The sequence below is a fragment of the Anolis carolinensis genome, chromosome 2, assembly GCF_035594765.1.
Source record: "Anolis carolinensis isolate JA03-04 chromosome 2, rAnoCar3.1.pri, whole genome shotgun sequence".
Taxonomy (NCBI): Eukaryota; Metazoa; Chordata; class Lepidosauria; order Squamata; family Dactyloidae; genus Anolis; species Anolis carolinensis.
In genome coordinates this window covers 146219508-146237459 of record NC_085842.1, presented here as the reverse complement: position 1 = coordinate 146237459, position 17952 = coordinate 146219508, and the positions used below count along the sequence as shown (strand labels likewise).

The following is a 17952-nucleotide window of genomic DNA, read 5'->3' as shown; positions in this document are numbered from 1 at the left end:
CCACTACCTCACTTGAATTCATTTTTAAAACATTAAAAGGACAGAGTTTGTATGCCTCCATGTGGTATGGTTAAAAGGAGAAGAGAAGGATGGCATAAATACGATCAAGATCTCAAATCAACTTTATTCCTTTCCAACCAGAATGAAAGTCTATGGGAAGAAATCAAAACATTTGAAGAGGAGATCAATTTCGCTGGATTTGGAGTGGAGCTAGCAAACTGTTCCCTCCTGATGTTTTCACATCTAACTTTTCCTGGCCTCTAGTAATTCATTTGGAAAATCTGATTTGCTGAGATCCAATTACTACCCATTTAGACAGAAAGACCATGACAGAATTTACAAACAGAACAGAAACTACAAAACCTCAATTAGAAACAGGGCCACTAAGGCATACAGAACCTAGCAAAAAACTTAATTTAATGACTTTTGAAATGAACTCTCTTGTATTAAGTAAATGAATGCTAAACGTCTCAATTAATGAACTGTACTGAGAACAGAAAAGGTTCATTTTCAAAGAACATTACTAAACACAACTTCATTTTCATCTGTTCAGTGAACTTACACACACACACACACATATATATCTCATATGATTCAGTACAACATTCTGAAAAATAGTGCCCTTCAGAACCACAAGTAATCTGTTGTGTACAGTACAAGAATGACTTAGTTCGCTTCACTAACCAATGAAGTCAAGCTCAAAGAGGAAGACATTGGAAAAATCAGTAAGGACACATTTTATAGCACTTTTACTCAGTAAGTCAATTCTTCAAGACATGTAGAACCTTTAGTTAGTGAGATAATATCAAACTAGTTTTTAAAAGTGCTGCAGAATACCTTACAACAAATTAGGAAGGTTATTATAATTATTATACCAAATCATGGTTGAGAACAGTTCTCCCCAATCTAGGTATGTCCCTTGGGATATTTTATTCTGAAATTCTTTACCTCCCTGTACATGTGTGCCAGTTATCTGGAATAAATCAGATTACGGAAGGCCAATTTACTATAAGTGGCATGAGCAGATAACAGTCTAAGCAAAACACCACGCCCTATGCCACCTTTCTCCTTCACAGCTTTGAGAAGAAATACGGGAAGTTAATTCGGGAAGATAGAACAGTCTACAAATAAAGTTTTATTATAATCCATGCTGAGCTTCACATACCAGATGTCTTTTTCCGATTTCTGTGCTGTCAAAAGTGCAAATTGGGCACAACAACTTAAACAGCTCCTCAACTGCTAAACAAACCAATTAAAAATCTAGATTGTTTCGATGACTAGTTTAACAGAAAATGTGTATGTACAGCTCGGACCAGCCTTATAGAACTTGTTTTGCCATGCTGCCTTCAGCTCATTCCTGCAGCCAAAGGGGCAAGTAAGTAGCAAGTAAAAATTATAACTGACAGGACTAGGTAAGAAGCAACAGAATCGAGAAAGGTTTTGCAGTTCATTCCAGAAACATTTACCTTTGTTAATATTTTCTAATAACGGGTTGTGGGGTAACAATAATAATGTGCAAGGAAGCAGCAGCAAAGAAAGCCTGACGTCTGATCGTACATAGCTTAGCCCTTCTTAACAGGTAACATAACTCTTGGTAAGGGAAGCAATCCCATTTCCTATTAAATCCTAAATTTCTAACAAGAGTAAAAAACAGAAGTGGTTCTAAATAAACACTGTATAAACATTCACTGTCAGCATTAGTGAATGGGACACAAGGCTTCACTCTGGACCTTGTTGCTTAGACTGTATACTGTCCAAACATAGCTAGGGGTATTATTTTTGAATAATAAGTACATATATACAACATTTCAGATTGCTTCACATTGGATGGAGTCAGCGGCCATCCAGAGCTTTGTCTCGGGCAATAACTGACTCATCAAATTTGATCATGAGGGTGGTGCCCTTGTGCCAATGGGCTGTGACTTTGGCAGGGAAGCCACTGCAAGTCAGCATGGCCTCCACAATGCCAGCTGTGAAGGAGGCACAGTTCAGAGTGCTATTCTCCTTGGGAACTGAGATGTAAGTGTTGATGAGAGGCTCCTTCTCGATGATGTAGTAGGTCTTATCGTCATCATTGGCTTGTTCCAGCTTGTCAGCCTCCTTCCCAAAAAGAGCCTTCCACACAGTCACCTTGATGAAGAGCAGTATGTTAATGACTTTGGTCTCCCTCTTGCCATTCTTCTCCCGCATCACAAGCACATCCAAGATACGGGCTCCCACCTGCTGACCCAGTTCAGAAAGTTTGTTCTGCAGCTCTGAAACAGAGTAGACCCTGTTCTGGCAGTACTGCACAATCTCAGAAAACAGCAGTGAAAAGGCACTGAGGCTGATGTCTGTCTTGGGTCGAGTTAGTGACCGCTCAAGGATAGCAGACTTTCCACGGGTAAAACGTGCATCCATGGTGCTGAAAATAAAAGAAGTTATTGGTATGGTTAACACCTTGCTGAGCCAATGTAACCTTTTTTCTGAATGCATAGCAATTCATAAATGTTATTTATACAAAAGTCAAATAAGCAAGCTAATGTAAGGTAACGGGTGATTACTAAACCACGTAGAGCCAGCTTTGGACCCAATCTCCACCACAGAATCAGTTAGTCATCATCTCCAAGCCTACATTAAAGCAGCTCCATTGGCTTCCGACAAGTTTTCTGGCCCAATTCAAAGTGCAGATGATTACCTATAAAGTCCTATACGCTTCAGGTCCAACCTATCTTCAAGATCACATCTCCTTCTATGAGCCAGCGTGGGCATCGAGATCTGCTAGGGAGGCCCTTCTCTTGGACCCACCACCGTCTCAAGTATGGCTGGTGGGGACGAGAAGGCCTTCTCAGTGGTGGCTCCCCGGCTCTGGAATACCTTCCCTAAAAAAATTTGATTATTCCCCAGTCTTCAAGCCTTTTAGGGGAGTTTAAAACATGGCTCTTCAGACAGGCCTTTGACTGTGTGTAATCTATAGTCAGCTTGACGACCCACCGATTATGTCACTTCGCACTTTGATTTGTTACTGCAGATAGCCAGCTTTATTCGCAGGTTTTACTGCATTTTAGGAAATTTTATAATTTTTATAACTTTATTAATTGGGATTTTATGTGCGTTGTTTTTATACTTATGTCACTGTGTTTATACTTATGTATTATTGTCTACGTGCAGCACTTGGAGTGCTTTTGTGAGCCGCCCCGAGTTCCTTCGGGGAGATGGTGACAGGGTATAAATAAAGATTTGATATTGTTATTGTTACATTACCACATACATTTGACATCTACCTATATATATTGTATTTTCCTGGAGAATGCACCAAATAAATGTAGAACAATTTTTGCAACATCACAAGACTAACAAAAAACTATTTTGTATGCAATTATAGTGCTTCCCCTAGGATTAACACAGGCCCCATCTACACTGCCATATAAAATCCAGATTAACTGCTTTGAACTGGATTATATGGTAGTGCAGAAGGGACCTCAGTTCTCTTCTCAAATTTCTTGGGCCTAAAGGCTGCTGCTAGATTGAAAGAAACCAGGTGTAGCAGCATGGATCTGCAGATACCAAACTGCCTGTACCTAGTTTTACTCTATCCTGGGCGCTGTAGTTTGGTGAGGCACCAGGACCCTTTAGCAGAGGAGGTACAGCCATTTTAAAACTTCCTCTCCTATAATTCCATGGCACTCAGAAATGGCAGTTAAAGTGGTGTCAAACTGCACTAATTCTACAGTGTGAATACACCCTTCTCTAAACAAGACAAAAATGCTGGTAATGGGGGAGAAAAGATATGCCCCAAGCCGCCATGCGTTTCCCCCAGCAGCCTCCCTCGCCCACCATTCCTCTCACCCTCCGGCCGATGCAAAGCCTGTGTCACTGCCACTTCCGCCTGCGACGCTCGCTTTACGGCCGCCGTAAAATGGGACTAGGTGGGAGGAGTCCGGCGGAGGGAGCAGGGACGTTGCTATGGGAGACGAGGCCGTTCCTTAGCAGGGTTAGGCCTTTGCAGCAGGCCCTTGAGCCGATGGCCAGCTAGAGTGGATGTGCGGCTTGGCTTCTGTCAATATTGGAGACGCGCATGCGCGCTGTGACTAGTGCTTCTCTTGCTGTGTTGGGAATAGTGACATCACTTGGGCGAGATTCACAAGCTGCCTCTGCCCTGTTTGGCCCGGCTTTAACTGCCCTGGCTCAGTGCTATGGACTCATGGGTGTTGTGGTTTTATAAAATCCTTAGCCTTCACCCTGCTAAAGAGTTCTGGTAACTCAATAAACTACAAATCCAATGACCTCCTAGCATTGGGAGCCATGGCAGTGAAAATAGGGTCAAACTGTATCCATTCTAGATCAGGTATGGGCAAACTTGGGGCCTCCGGGTGTTTTGAACTTCGATTCCCACCATTCCTAACAGCCTCAAGCCCCTTCTTTTTCCCCTTCAGCCACTTGCTTTGGGTTGCTGTGAGTTTTCCAGGCTGGATGACCATGTTCCAAAAGCATTCTCTCCTGACGTTTTGCCCACATCTATAGAAGGCTGCCTCAGAGGTTGTGAGATTTGTTGGGAACTAGGCAAGTGAGGTTTATAGATCTGTGAAATGTCCAGGGTGGGAGGAAAAACTTGTCTGTTAGAGGCAAGTGTGAATGTCGCAATTGGCCACCTTGATTAGCATTGAATGGCCTTGCAGCTTCCAAGCCTGGCTGCTTCCTGCCTGGGGAAACCCTGAAAATGAACAAAATCTGGCTACCAGTATTTTAAAAACTCTAAAATCAGGACAGTAAATAAAGAACAATACTCAGAAAACAGGAATTCCAGACAAGAAACAATCAGGGCCAGCTGACACCTTCCAACAAAGGAATCCTCCAGGTGCAAAGCAACCAGGCTTTGAAGCTACAAGGCCATTCAGTGCTAATCAAGATGGCCAAATGCCACATTCACACTGGCCTCAAACAGATGAGAGTTCTTTCTCCTACCCTGGACATTCCACAGATTGAGAAACCCCACTTGTCTAGTTTCCAATGAACCTCACAATCTCTGAGAATGCCTGCCATAGATGTGGGTGAAATGTCAGGAGAGAATGCTTCTGGAACATGGCCGTACATCTCGGAAAACTCACAGCAACCCAGTTCTGTTGCCAGTTTAGATGGTCTGCAGGGATCCCAGGGAGGAGAGGGACTACTCTGCTTCTTGGCCGAGTGGAGATCTAGGGACAAAAGATATACTCTAATTTCAACTCAGTTAGCAGTATTAACGTAACAGTTCTTAATATTCAGGCAACATAAGCTACTTTGTTGATAAAAATGAGTTGAAATTTTATTACCTTTTATTTCCCTAGCTCCCTAGTCCCCACATTAGGGCCCCATGTCCACTGCTATATAATTCATTTTGAAGCAGCTTATAGAATCAGTGCAGACTCGTAATGCAGTCAAAACTGTATTCTAAGTGTCTACACTGATCATATAGTGCAGTTTCATTTTGCCTTATATGGCAGTGAAGAAAAACCTAAGAAGAGATGTGTCCTATGGCTGCATTGAGATCCCACCAGACCCGGCATCCTCAAACGTTAACCCTCCAGCTGTTTGGGCCTTCAACTCCCAGAAGCCCTAGCCAGCTTATTCAGAGGTCAGGAATTCTGGGATTTGGAAGCCCAAACAACTGGAGGGCTGCCGTTTGAGGATGCCTGCTCCAGACCATCTTAACTGATAACAGAAGCAACATCTGAGACATGGTGATGACTCCACCATGGTTGCTTCTGTAGGATTTTTAACATCTTTCCCAGAAGCAGAAGCCAATGTTTCAAAGCCTTGGATTATGTATTTTGAATATTTTGGTGTGTGTGTGTTCATTCACTCAGTCGTCTCAGTCGTCTCGTGACCTCATGGAGCAGTCCACGCCAGAGCTCCCTGTCGGCCGTCGCCGCCCCCAGTTTCTTCAAGGTCAAGCCAGTCACTTCAAGGATACCGTCCATCCATCTTGCCCTTGGTCGGCCTCTCTTCCTTTTTCCTTCCATTTTCCCCAGCATCACAATCTTTTCCAAGTTTCCCAGTCTTCTCATGATGTGGCCAAAATACTTCATCAGTGAGCAGCCAGGCATTATTTCCTGGATGATGGACTGGGTGGATCTTCTTGCGGTCCAAGGCACTCTCAGGATTTTCCTCCAGCACCAGAGTTCAAAAGCATCTATCTTCCTTCATTCAGCCTTCCTTATGGTCCAGCTCTTGCATCCATAGGTTACAATGGGGAATATCATTGCTTTAACTATGTGGACCTTCATTGCCAGTGTGAACATTTCGGGTGACCCAATAGAAGTACTGTTTTGTGGACAGTTATTTATTTATTGTGTCAGAAGTGAACCAAGAGTACAGTTGTAATGTATTTGAAAACAAAAAGTTAAAAACATGGCATGATACTAAATGTCCTATGACCAGTGTCTGGCCACTTGAGTGCCTCTGGTGTTGCTATGGGAAGGTCCTCCATTGTGCATGTGGTAGGGCTAAGACTGCATTGTCATAGGTGGTCTGTGGTTAGCTTTTCTCCACACTAGCATGTTGTGGACTCCACCTCGTAGCATGTTCTTCGACTCCATCTCGTGGCCAATGTCTAATGGCGCAAATGTTAGGCTGGCATTTCCACATGGATAATATCTAGGGAGCTGCAATCTATTGCATTCAAAAATTCAGAGGGCTTTAAGTGGGCCTCTGAATGATTGAATGTCCATCAATTGACCTGGGTCCAAATGAAGCATTAAGCATAAAATTTATCATATCCAGCCTTTCAGATGATGTTTTTGTTGCAAATCTTGATGGCCTAAGGTTTAGTTTGGGATGCAAGACTTGAGTTTCTTGTTTGTCATTGTTTATCAGGCTCATTGTACAATAAGGAGTGTTACTAAAAAAGACAAGCAAATTAAGCCTGAGCCGTTCATAGAAGCCAAGAAACTGAAACTGTGAGATGCCTGATCTCAGTTTAATCATCTTGTCTTCTATGGATGGCTCAGACTTAATTTGTTCTTGAGAAGTAAAACAAGCTTATTAAGGTAGAAGGCAGTTGAAAAAAGGAAAGCCCTGTTAACAGGTGGACAGACTCCATGGTGAGACACACGCACTATTTGACAAAGATGGCTGAAGACCTTGTAAAAATACAAGTACCATGATTCCATAGTATTAAGCCATAGCAATTAAATTATGCCCATCTGCATTAACTCTACAGTGTAGAGACATTTTGGAGATTGCTCATGCATAGGGTTGCTGTCAGTCATAGTCGACTTGGCTGCCATTAACAACAAAAAATACAAATTCAAAATTGTGAGTGGAGAGATCATAAGGAAGCAGGTCACCCCATTGTGATGATACGTAATCTTAGATAGGCTACAAAATATTTATGGGCACAGAAGCAGGCAGTTAATTCATTCCTGTTTGAAGCTTTTGTAAGAATAAGGAATGACTAACCAACTTCTGCATTATCCACCAAAGGGCATGTTTCGAGGAGGCTGACAACAGCTGCTGCTTCTGTTTTCTAATCTCAAAATGCTGCTTTCTGTTGGAAGCCGGAACTTTGCAAATATAACTTAGTCAAAACATTCTCATTATAATTCTTTTAAAATTATATTGTATTTAAATTTTAAGTACATTTGCAAACACACACACACACACACACACATATCATTAGTTAAATTAATACATTTAGCTATCATAGACCTACACATTTTCCACTCAGCATGCTTAAATCAAATCCAGGCACAATTCCTCAGTGTCTTTCCAATTGTGAATCATTGTGTCAAAAAGTAATATTCCAGCACTTCAACTGATGTATTGGTGGTCAAGGTGTTGAATTCATATCTATGTTGTAGAGGTGAAATGTTGACCAGATTTTTATGAAGCTGTCTCCCTTTATCTCTCCTCTAAGCATGAATTAATAGTTTTTCTGTACCATGCAAGTATTTATTTATTTATTTATTTATTTATTTATTTGCTTACTTATATATCATCATTTCCAGCTGAAACAGAAACAGATTATATTATTAAAACAGTATTGCATGGTTGTTGTTTTTTTAAATGCATGTGGGCATGAGAAGTTCAGCAACAATTAATCAAAAGCCCAATTTCCAATTACCAACAAATAACCAGAAGACTTTCTGAATAAAAATGAATAAACTGAGGATGAAGTGTGGTAAAACTGAGGACCTGTGAATAGGGATGCCTCATTTCTGAGAATCTGGATTCTCCAATGCTAAATATTTTCCTGCCATATGCAGTGAATGTGATGACCGAAACCCCGGCTTCTAAATTAATTTAAAAAAACGCAGCGGAGAGTTCCGCAGGTTACTCTCCAAAGGAACGAAGCGGGACCGCAGCAGACTATTATTAAAAGACTTTTTTTCTTCATTTTCCCCTTCCCTGAACTATGTAACAAAATCCCCCAATAAAAGTAGCATTTATTTTAACAATAACACTCTCTATCTGGTTATTTTGTATCTTTTCTCTGACTCCCTCCTTTGCATGCAATCTCTCTCTCTCCCTCCCGTCCTTTTAACTCCGGTTGAGGTTTCTCCGCCATAGATTAACATGGCGGACGATACAAATTGGCTCATATCTCTATCAAAATTACCCCTAGAACGCTCCTCTTTTAGTCCTAACCCTTTCTAAGGCTCCTGACTCGAAGACAACCAGCAGAACCGGAATCGGTCCAGTTTTCGGCACCTCAACAGCTGACTGTCAAACGGGACCGACGGCTCCTTTCAAGCCAAGCTGCTGCCTTATCCCGGATTTTCCTCTCCCCGCGGCCCGCGGAATGGGTTTAAGAGATACCTACCCCCTTTCTGTGACCTGGGGATGGGGGATCGCTCTCTCGCTGGGGAGACATAGTTCTCCAAGGACCCTCACCCTCTACAGCTGCCAGGGGATGCCCGGACGGGTGCCCTCCACGTTTCATTCATACTTTTCATGATTTTATGAAGGAGAAGAACACTCTTCCCCAGACCTACCCCTGGACTTATGAAATCCTATACTTCCAAAGACTGCAACCCACATGTGCCTCTTCCCCATGCCACCTCTACGAATTCCTCCCATCACAGATGAACTCTTTTTCCTCATGTATCCATGAATTTTCATATTCTATGTACTTGGACACTCTCATGACTCACTGTTGTATGAATTTCTAATCGTTGGGCTAACTTCATGGATTGTGAAATTATGCTGCTAGAACTCCACTCTTATGAATTTCCATATCGGGTTCCCCAGATGTTGTGAACTTCGTCCTTATCAAATGTTTTCTATTGCTTATATCATTCATGGTTCCCCTTTGTGCAATGTAACCCCCCCTCTATGGATTCTCCCTTTCCTCCTTGAAATCTAGCTATCTGCCTATATGTATTTATACTCTTTGGGATCCCCGGAAAATATGTGTTTTTCCCAGCTGGGTTTATGTTCCAACTTTATTTTAATTTTCATTCTATCCCATATAATTGCCAAATCATGAAATCAAATGGGAAATATTATGACCCCAACGTGAACCTTAGCCCTATGACCCAGACCTCCCTTCCCAAAAACAAAAGGATAATCTGCCACAGTTTAATCCAATCTCATTCCGATCGCATGGACAATATAGGGTTTAGAGTCACCAAATTCCAAAAGGTGACTCGCCCCCAAGGCAAACATTGTCATATCCCAGGCCAGGACGCCGCTGGAAGGCACCCTGTGGGGCCCGTCAATGACGGCTCATCACCACCCATCACCACTTCCCGTCTGACACCCCAAGGCATATCTAAAATCTGTGAACGTGACAGGACCCCGGACATCCTTGATGGGTGCCATTTATTCCTTTAGAAATCGGCTGGGCCAGAATTAATCTGATATTTCCTGTCCTGCCACCTCATTGTTTCAATAGCTCCCGCCTCCTCCTCTCTGATTGGCCCGAGGGGGGACAAAAAACGGCTCCCCATTGGGCCAGCAGGGCAAGGCGGGAAACGAAAGCCCGCCTCGTTCAACCTCTCAGCCTATCCGCGATCAGATGGGCAGGGAAGCGGGGCGGGAAATTCAAAGGGCTGTCAGACCGAAACATTGTATAAATATGACTTTATTTGAAACATATGTTACGCTAGTAGATTGAATGATCGCTATTAGCGTCCTTTTCAGCTGAATTGCTCAATAAAAACTCCTTGGCGGATTTTCCTTCAACTTTGGCGGACCTTCTTCATTTCAGGCTTCAGGTTGTATTGCGGCTTATATTCTTCTTTTGGCTTCGCCAAGGTCCGTTCCCTCAGGACCGGGTCGGGTCTCTCCTTAAGGGCCCGATCCCCTAAAGTGCGGTCGACAACATAATTTGGCTTTACCACGAAGGGACTTGCTTGGAAGTTCCGAAAATCAATTTTTTAGGCTAAAATTCCAAGCGGCGACCTTGGTCCAGATATTCTGGAACAGGTTGGGGAGAGAAACGGCTGCAAGGAGGGCCCTCCGACCAACAATTTGACCTCATTTCACATCCAAATTTCTCTGGCAGTCCCTTTCTCTCTCTAGATCTGATTCAGGGTACTGAACAAAGGAGCCAGATAGGAGGAAGCAGATTTTTAGCTCCTCGAAGGAAAGGCGCCAACGTGAAACAGGGGACGCCCTGTAAAAAATAAAAGGGAACCGGCCCCGTTGTTGAGACCCAGGTGGGAGGAGCCCTGGAGGTATTGCACTTCGGATCAGGGCTCGGTAACAAATTCCTGGTGAAACGCGGGAACATCTGGCGCCCGGGGGGCGTGTGAGAACAGTCTGGCTTGTAAGATTACAGGTCCAAGAATCGCGGGGTAGGGGAACGGTTGTGTTCCCGGGGCACCTGCGGATTCCACGGACGCCAGCCATTCAGTCTTGGTGAAGGGAACTCTCGGAAGGACGAGCGGCACCTAGCCGGTTGGGTGAGTCGTTACTCCGTTAACTGTCAGGTACTGGGCAGGGGTTGAGCCAAGAATGGGTGTTTGTTCAGCACATCTAGGGTGTCCCACCCCAGCAGACATCCCCAGGGATTCTCCATTGGGAAAGGTCCTGGCCAATTGGGGTGGGCTTTGCATCAAAAACATGGTGCAGGCCAGGTTGGGCTAACTCAGAGCACATAAGTGGCCCCTTGTGGCCCTTGAAGGGGGAACAGCTTGCCCCCCCTTGCTTGAGTCGCCGAATTCGGAGTGTTGACCTAAGGTGACTCGCCAGGGGGAGGGCAAGTGGTCCCAACTTGCTTATGCTGCGATGTTCATGGCCTTAAGCCAGGGAGAGAATCGGAGGGGGGGAGGGGGGTCCACGTCTTCCCATGCAGAGATTTGGGCTCCAAAAACAACCCCCCAAAGATTCCCCCCTAGACCCTTTTCCCCTTACCCCCTCCTCCAGAGGATTTTCTGGACACATTTGCTTGCCTCCTCCCCACCCCATCAGCCCCCTCCTCCAATCCCCATCCCCACCTTTTCTCCTCACCCTGAGTCCTGCACCGATCCAGAACCCCCAAATCGACCCCTCAAGGGAACCTCTGCTTCCCGGGATCCCACTCTCCCAGACTCACTCTCCCAACTCCCTGCCATTTCACCCCGTCCCCCCTCCGCTTCCCAGCCCTCTGTTTTCTCTCAGCCCCATCTCCCCTCCATTTCCCAACCTCCTATTCCCTCTCCACCCCCCCCAACCGAATCCCTCTAAGCCTTTTTTTCCATTCCACCCCAAGACTTCTCCCCCCTTGCAGCCCCCCTCCCTTAATCTCTCCCTCTCTTCCTCTCGCTCGTCCTTTTTGGCCAGAGGAACAGGGGGAAAGGAGGGGCCCTGGGGGGGATGAGGCAGGGGAAGGAGGAATTGACTGTTCAGAGACCATAAGACATCCATTGCCATCCTCTGTTTTATCTGAAGCCTGAATATGTATTGTCAATAGTTTTCCAAAGAATCATTTTCCCCTCTCTCCCTCCTTTAAAAAGCTATCTGTTTTTGAATTTTCTTGGGTCACAGTTCAATCCCCTTTTTCCTTCTTCTTTTCTGTTTGCTTTCAAAACTTTACCCAAAATCTCTAGAAACTCCCCAAAGATCCCAGAGGAACATAAATTTTTAGACTGTCAAATTGCATTTTTGTTGGTTACAATTTGTAAGTGGGACCTTTGATCTGGCATTCTTTCCAAATCGTCAGGTCACACCTTGAAATTTGCTCAAACAAAAGGATCCTGTGTCTTCAAAGACTCCTTTCCCTTTTTCTTTTTTCCTCACCCAATCCCTTTGGGCAACCCTGCAAAAACCCCCCCTTTTTAAATCTTTCTCTCTCAGCCCCCCTCCTCTCTGGGGGTTATTGTGTATCTTTGGAAAACCTTCCATCTTCAGAGACTGGCTGAGTCCTGCCTGGGGCTTCCCTGTTCTCTGAGTAGTATTCTTTGTTTGATTGCCTTGACATTGGAGCTTTGTCTGTCCTTTAAATGTGGGGAACCAAGTTTTGTTCCTTTTCCTCATGATTTTCTTCCTTGAGCTATCCTCTCTGTTTCTCTCTCTCCCTCTTGTTTGCTATCTCTTGAATGACTGTGTATACAATGGGTTAGGGGTTTTACTAACACTCTCTCAGTATAAAAGGGACCGTTGGGAATTGTAGAATGGGGATCCTGGCACCCCACATGGAAGGCACTCCACTCCGACCTGGACTACCAGGACCATCATCCGCTCCTGTGGCTATAAAGGGACTCTGAGAAACCCAGCTCAGATAAGGCGAGAGCAACCAGTGGGGTGCCATCACGGTGATGAGGCCCCCACCCACAAGCTGGCTCCAACCCCTGGCAGGGGTCGTAAGGCTGACCCTGAGCAGAAGAACATCCCCCTTCTAATGCAGGGAGGGAAGGGCGCCCCCACGAGACCAGGAGAAGGCTGGCAGGTAAGGGCGACCCCCCCTCACCTGAGAAGAGGCTAAAGGTGTGTCCCCATGGAGCCACGAACAGGACCCTCGCTGTTGGTCGCTGGGTCAGGCGCGAGTGGGGAGCCCTAACATGGCTGCGAGGGTGCCAGAGGAACCTTCAGTATTGAAGATGTCCCAGAAGGTATGAATGATTTATTTCCATTTTTTTCTCCTTTTATTCCTCCTTATAAAACTAACCCTCCACACTTAGGGTCTTGGGGGAAGGGGAAGGGGGATGGGACACGTGATCTCTTTTCTTTGCTGTCTTGAGGCATTCTCTACCCCTCGGACCTCCTCCCGGGTGGGAGGGCTGGACCTGGCTGTGGACACTAGGAGGCGCCTGGTGAAGATGGCATCACAACCACCTCGAAGTCCTCCTGACCTCCTACACCGCTTGCAAGGTGCTGGAATCCGTGCCAGGATCCATCAAGAGTGCTCCTGAACCAGAACCAGCCCCCACCAGCGGTGAGGAAGACAAAGACCTGTGGACTGCTGAGCCGGGAGACGACCTGAAGGTGTTGTTCCGGAAAACACCTCCTCAGGGTCCGCCGCCCGCAAGCTGTCCTGACCCACACCCTCCCGAGGTCCGGAGAAAGACCAAACGCCAGAGACGGAAGCACAAGACCCCCTCCAAGGACCCCTCCAAATCCCATCCTTCTAGCACCACGGGAACACCCCTATTTGGACCTACAAACATTTGACAGCTCACTTTGACAGCTGTCAAATCGGCCCTCACTTCAACCCCCCCCCCCCCGCTCGGAAGAACTGAACACCTTAGGTTCCCTGCTGGGAGCTGTCCGGCGTGCTGAATCAGGAGCCGTGAGTTCTAATTTTCACTCTATTTTTTTTCCCTGTTCTTTCCCTATCCTTCAGCGCGGGGAGCTGTCCAGCGTACTAACCCTAACCCTAATTCTCCTTTCTTCTCTAACCCTCCCTGTCAATTCTAGCCCGGTTTTGCAAAGGTTTTCTCCTCTTTCTAGCTGTAATCCTTTTCCTTCTAATAATAAGCTGCTGCTGGTCGCATTTGCCCGCTCTGTTCCAAATTTGTCGCAAAAAGAACCATTCGAACCCCTCTCAGCAGATGGCCAGGCTGCCGCTAAGAGGTTATAATGCTTATGCGGTAGGGCAGGGGCGAAATGGGCTCCTCCCACTTCGCCCCGCCCTTACCGAGTGGGGAATATGATGACCGAAACCCCGGCTTCTAAATTAATTTAAAAAAACGCAGCGGAGAGTTCCGCAGGTTACTCTCCAAAGGAACGAAGCGGGACCGCAGCAGACTATTATTAAAAGACTTTTTTTCTTCATTTTCCCCTTCCCTGAACTATGTAACAAAATCCCCCAATAAAAGTAGCATTTATTTTAACAATAACACTCTCTATCTGGTTATTTTGTATCTTTTCTCTGACTCCCTCCTTTGCATGCAATCTCTCTCTCTCCCTCCCGTCCTTTTAACTCCGGTTGAGGTTTCTCCGCCATAGATTAACATGGCGGACGATACAAATTGGCTCATATCTCTATCAAAATTACCCCTAGAACGCTCCTCTTTTAGTCCTAACCCTTTCTAAGGCTCCTGACTCGAAGACAACCAGCAGAACCGGAATCGGTCCAGTTTTCGGCACCTCAACAGCTGACTGTCAAACGGGACCGACGGCTCCTTTCAAGCCAAGCTGCTGCCTTATCCCGGATTTTCCTCTCCCCGCGGCCCGCGGAATGGGTTTAAGAGATACCTACCCCCTTTCTGTGACCTGGGGATGGGGGATCGCTCTCTCGCTGGGGAGACATAGTTCTCCAAGGACCCTCACCCTCTACAGCTGCCAGGGGATGCCCGGACGGGTGCCCTCCACGTTTCATTCATACTTTTCATGATTTTATGAAGGAGAAGAACACTCTTCCCCAGACCTACCCCTGGACTTATGAAATCCTATACTTCCAAAGACTGCAACCCACATGTGCCTCTTCCCCATGCCACCTCTACGAATTCCTCCCATCACAGATGAACTCTTTTTCCTCATGTATCCATGAATTTTCATATTCTATGTACTTGGACACTCTCATGACTCACTGTTGTATGAATTTCTAATCGTTGGGCTAACTTCATGGATTGTGAAATTATGCTGCTAGAACTCCACTCTTATGAATTTCCATATCGGGTTCCCCAGATGTTGTGAACTTCGTCCTTATCAAATGTTTTCTATTGCTTATATCATTCATGGTTCCCCTTTGTGCAATGTAACCCCCCCTCTATGGATTCTCCCTTTCCTCCTTGAAATCTAGCTATCTGCCTATATGTATTTATACTCTTTGGGATCCCCGGAAAATATGTGTTTTTCCCAGCTGGGTTTATGTTCCAACTTTATTTTAATTTTCATTCTATCCCATATAATTGCCAAATCATGAAATCAAATGGGAAATATTATGACCCCAACGTGAACCTTAGCCCTATGACCCAGACCTCCCTTCCCAAAAACAAAAGGATAATCTGCCACAGTTTAATCCAATCTCATTCCGATCGCATGGACAATATAGGGTTTAGAGTCACCAAATTCCAAAAGGTGACTCGCCCCCAAGGCAAACATTGTCATATCCCAGGCCAGGACGCCGCTGGAAGGCACCCTGTGGGGCCCGTCAATGACGGCTCATCACCACCCATCACCACTTCCCGTCTGACACCCCAAGGCATATCTAAAATCTGTGAACGTGACAGGACCCCGGACATCCTTGATGGGTGCCATTTATTCCTTTAGAAATCGGCTGGGCCAGAATTAATCTGATATTTCCTGTCCTGCCACCTCATTGTTTCAATAGCTCCCGCCTCCTCCTCTCTGATTGGCCCGAGGGGGGACAAAAAACGGCTCCCCATTGGGCCAGCAGGGCAAGGCGGGAAACGAAAGCCCGCCTCGTTCAACCTCTCAGCCTATCCGCGATCAGATGGGCAGGGAAGCGGGGCGGGAAATTCAAAGGGCTGTCAGACCGAAACATTGTATAAATATGACTTTATTTGAAACATATGTTACGCTAGTAGATTGAATGATCGCTATTAGCGTCCTTTTCAGCTGAATTGCTCAATAAAAACTCCTTGGCGGATTTTCCTTCAACTTTGGCGGACCTTCTTCATTTCAGGCTTCAGGTTGTATTGCGGCTTATATTCTTCTTTTGGCTTCGCCAAGGTCCGTTCCCTCAGGACCGGGTCGGGTCTCTCCTTAAGGGCCCGATCCCCTAAAGTGCGGTCGACAACAAATGCTGCACAAGTACTCAAAAGGAATTTCTTAACTCTGGAGCCAGTCTCTTGTGTAGTCACTGCTGACTATGGTGAACTATATAAGCAAAGAAAAGGGAAGGGGTGCAACAGCATTATTGAGGTGGGGTAACATGTTTACAGCGGGGGAATAGCCATTTTATGAACCAGTTCTATGATTATTATCTTTCTTTATAAGCTTTCATCTCACCAGAACCAGGATTCAAACAGTTTTTAAATCAAAATTCAATATAGCTTTAAATATATATATATTTAAAAAAAACCTCCAACAAAATACCAACAATATTTAAAAACAAAAGCATCCAGCTAAAAAATGTAATTGTAAAAAGTGCCACTGCAGCAACCTCTTAAAATCCTTTCTTTAAAAACCTTTGATTATCAAAACCTTGTCAGAATAATAATTTAAAAATGCCTGTAAAGGGAAGAACTCTAATGCCTCTTCTACACTGCCATATAATCCAGATTATCAAAGCAGATAAAACACACTATCTACCTTGAACTGGATTAAATGAGGCTGCACTGCCATATAAACCAGTTAAAAGCAGATAATCTGGATTTTATATGGCAGTGTAGAAAGAGCCTAAGGCCCCTTCCACACAGCTGAATAAAATCCCACATTTTCTGCTTTGAACTTAAATATGTGACAGTGTGGACTCAGATAACCCAGTTCAAACCAGATTTCCTGCCTCGATATTCTGGGTTACACGGCTGTGTGGAAAGGCCCTAGGGTGCCTAGAAAGGGAGTTTCAAAGCCTAGGACCAGCCTCTAAGGGCCCTTCCACACAGCACAATATCTGGTTTGAACTGGGTTAGCTGAGTCCACACTGCTATATAATCCAGTTCAATGTGGATTTTATACAGCTGTGTGGAAGGGGCCTAAGAAGGCCTTGTCTCTTATCCCCAACAGCTGTAATTAAGGAAGTTTGTGCCTGGAGAAAAATAGGCAAATTCGACATTTTGTTATATATATAGTCTAGGTTTATCAGCCACATCCTTTGTCCTCAACCCTGTGACCTTAAGATGTATTGTACTGCAATCCAAGCACCTGAATAATGATAATGGAAATTGTCATTAAATACAACTGGAGGTTGCAGGTTGAAGAAAGCTACAATAAAGTTGAACAATATTCACTCCATGCATTGGCTAATGGGAAAAATTGAAAGAATTTCAGAAGGAATGTAATATGTGCTTTATCGAGAATCATGTTAGTGATAAGTTTACACTATTTCCATCTGCAACTTCTTCACAGTGTTGAGTGGTTTATCTTCTTGGGAACAGGAAGGTAATAGACCTTGGAGTATTTGAAACAGCTTTGCCAGATGTCTCTTTTGTAGATGCAATGATGACAGAAAACAATCATTTCTTTGTTGCCTGCATTGCTACAGAGTAAACCTTTGAACAGTATGTATTTAGTTAGATTTGAGGTTTTCTGCTAACATTATTCTGCCTTCCATCTCACTTGCTCACAGCTAGCTCCTTGAAAAAGCAGGGAGCTGACTTGGCTCTGTTCTGAAATAAGCTATACCCACAGCCAGTCATGCCATTTTCACATTCCAGCAGTCAACCAGGAGTCTATTCTCACTATAGAATTGTAATACTATTATTCCACTTTAATTATCATAGTCCCACTAGAGCAGTGGTTCTTAACCTGGGGTCTCCAGATGTTTTTGGCCTTCAACTCCTAGAAATCCCAGCCACTTTACTGGCTGTTAGGATATCTGGGAGTTGAAGGCCAAAAACATTTGGGAACCCTAGGTTGACAACCACTGCACTACCATAGAGGCAAGAGAGCACTCTACTCAAGAGCTCTCAATTTTCCCAGTTTCACTGTCAATCTCAGTAT

At 44.9% G+C, this 17952-nt stretch overlaps 1 protein-coding gene across 2 annotated transcripts; it reads right to left on the bottom strand.

Annotated features, from left to right (window-relative positions):
- Positions 1–104: 104 nt before the first annotated feature.
- trappc5 (trafficking protein particle complex subunit 5) lies at positions 105–4057 on the bottom strand. Of its 2 annotated transcripts, none has more exons than XM_003217060.4 (2): positions 3829–4057; positions 105–2404 (listed from the first exon to the last, which is right to left on the bottom strand). In XM_003217060.4, the coding sequence occupies exon 2, from the start codon at positions 2398–2400 to the stop codon at positions 1834–1836; it is 567 nt and encodes a 188-aa protein (XP_003217108.1). In that variant the 5' UTR covers positions 2401–2404; positions 3829–4057; the 3' UTR covers positions 105–1833. The 2 variants fall into 2 exon arrangements, with proteins under 2 accessions (XP_003217108.1, XP_062826816.1); XM_062970746.1 differs by lacking the exon at positions 3829–4057 and adding an exon at positions 2678–3510.
- Between the last annotated feature and the right edge of the window lie 13895 nt (positions 4058–17952).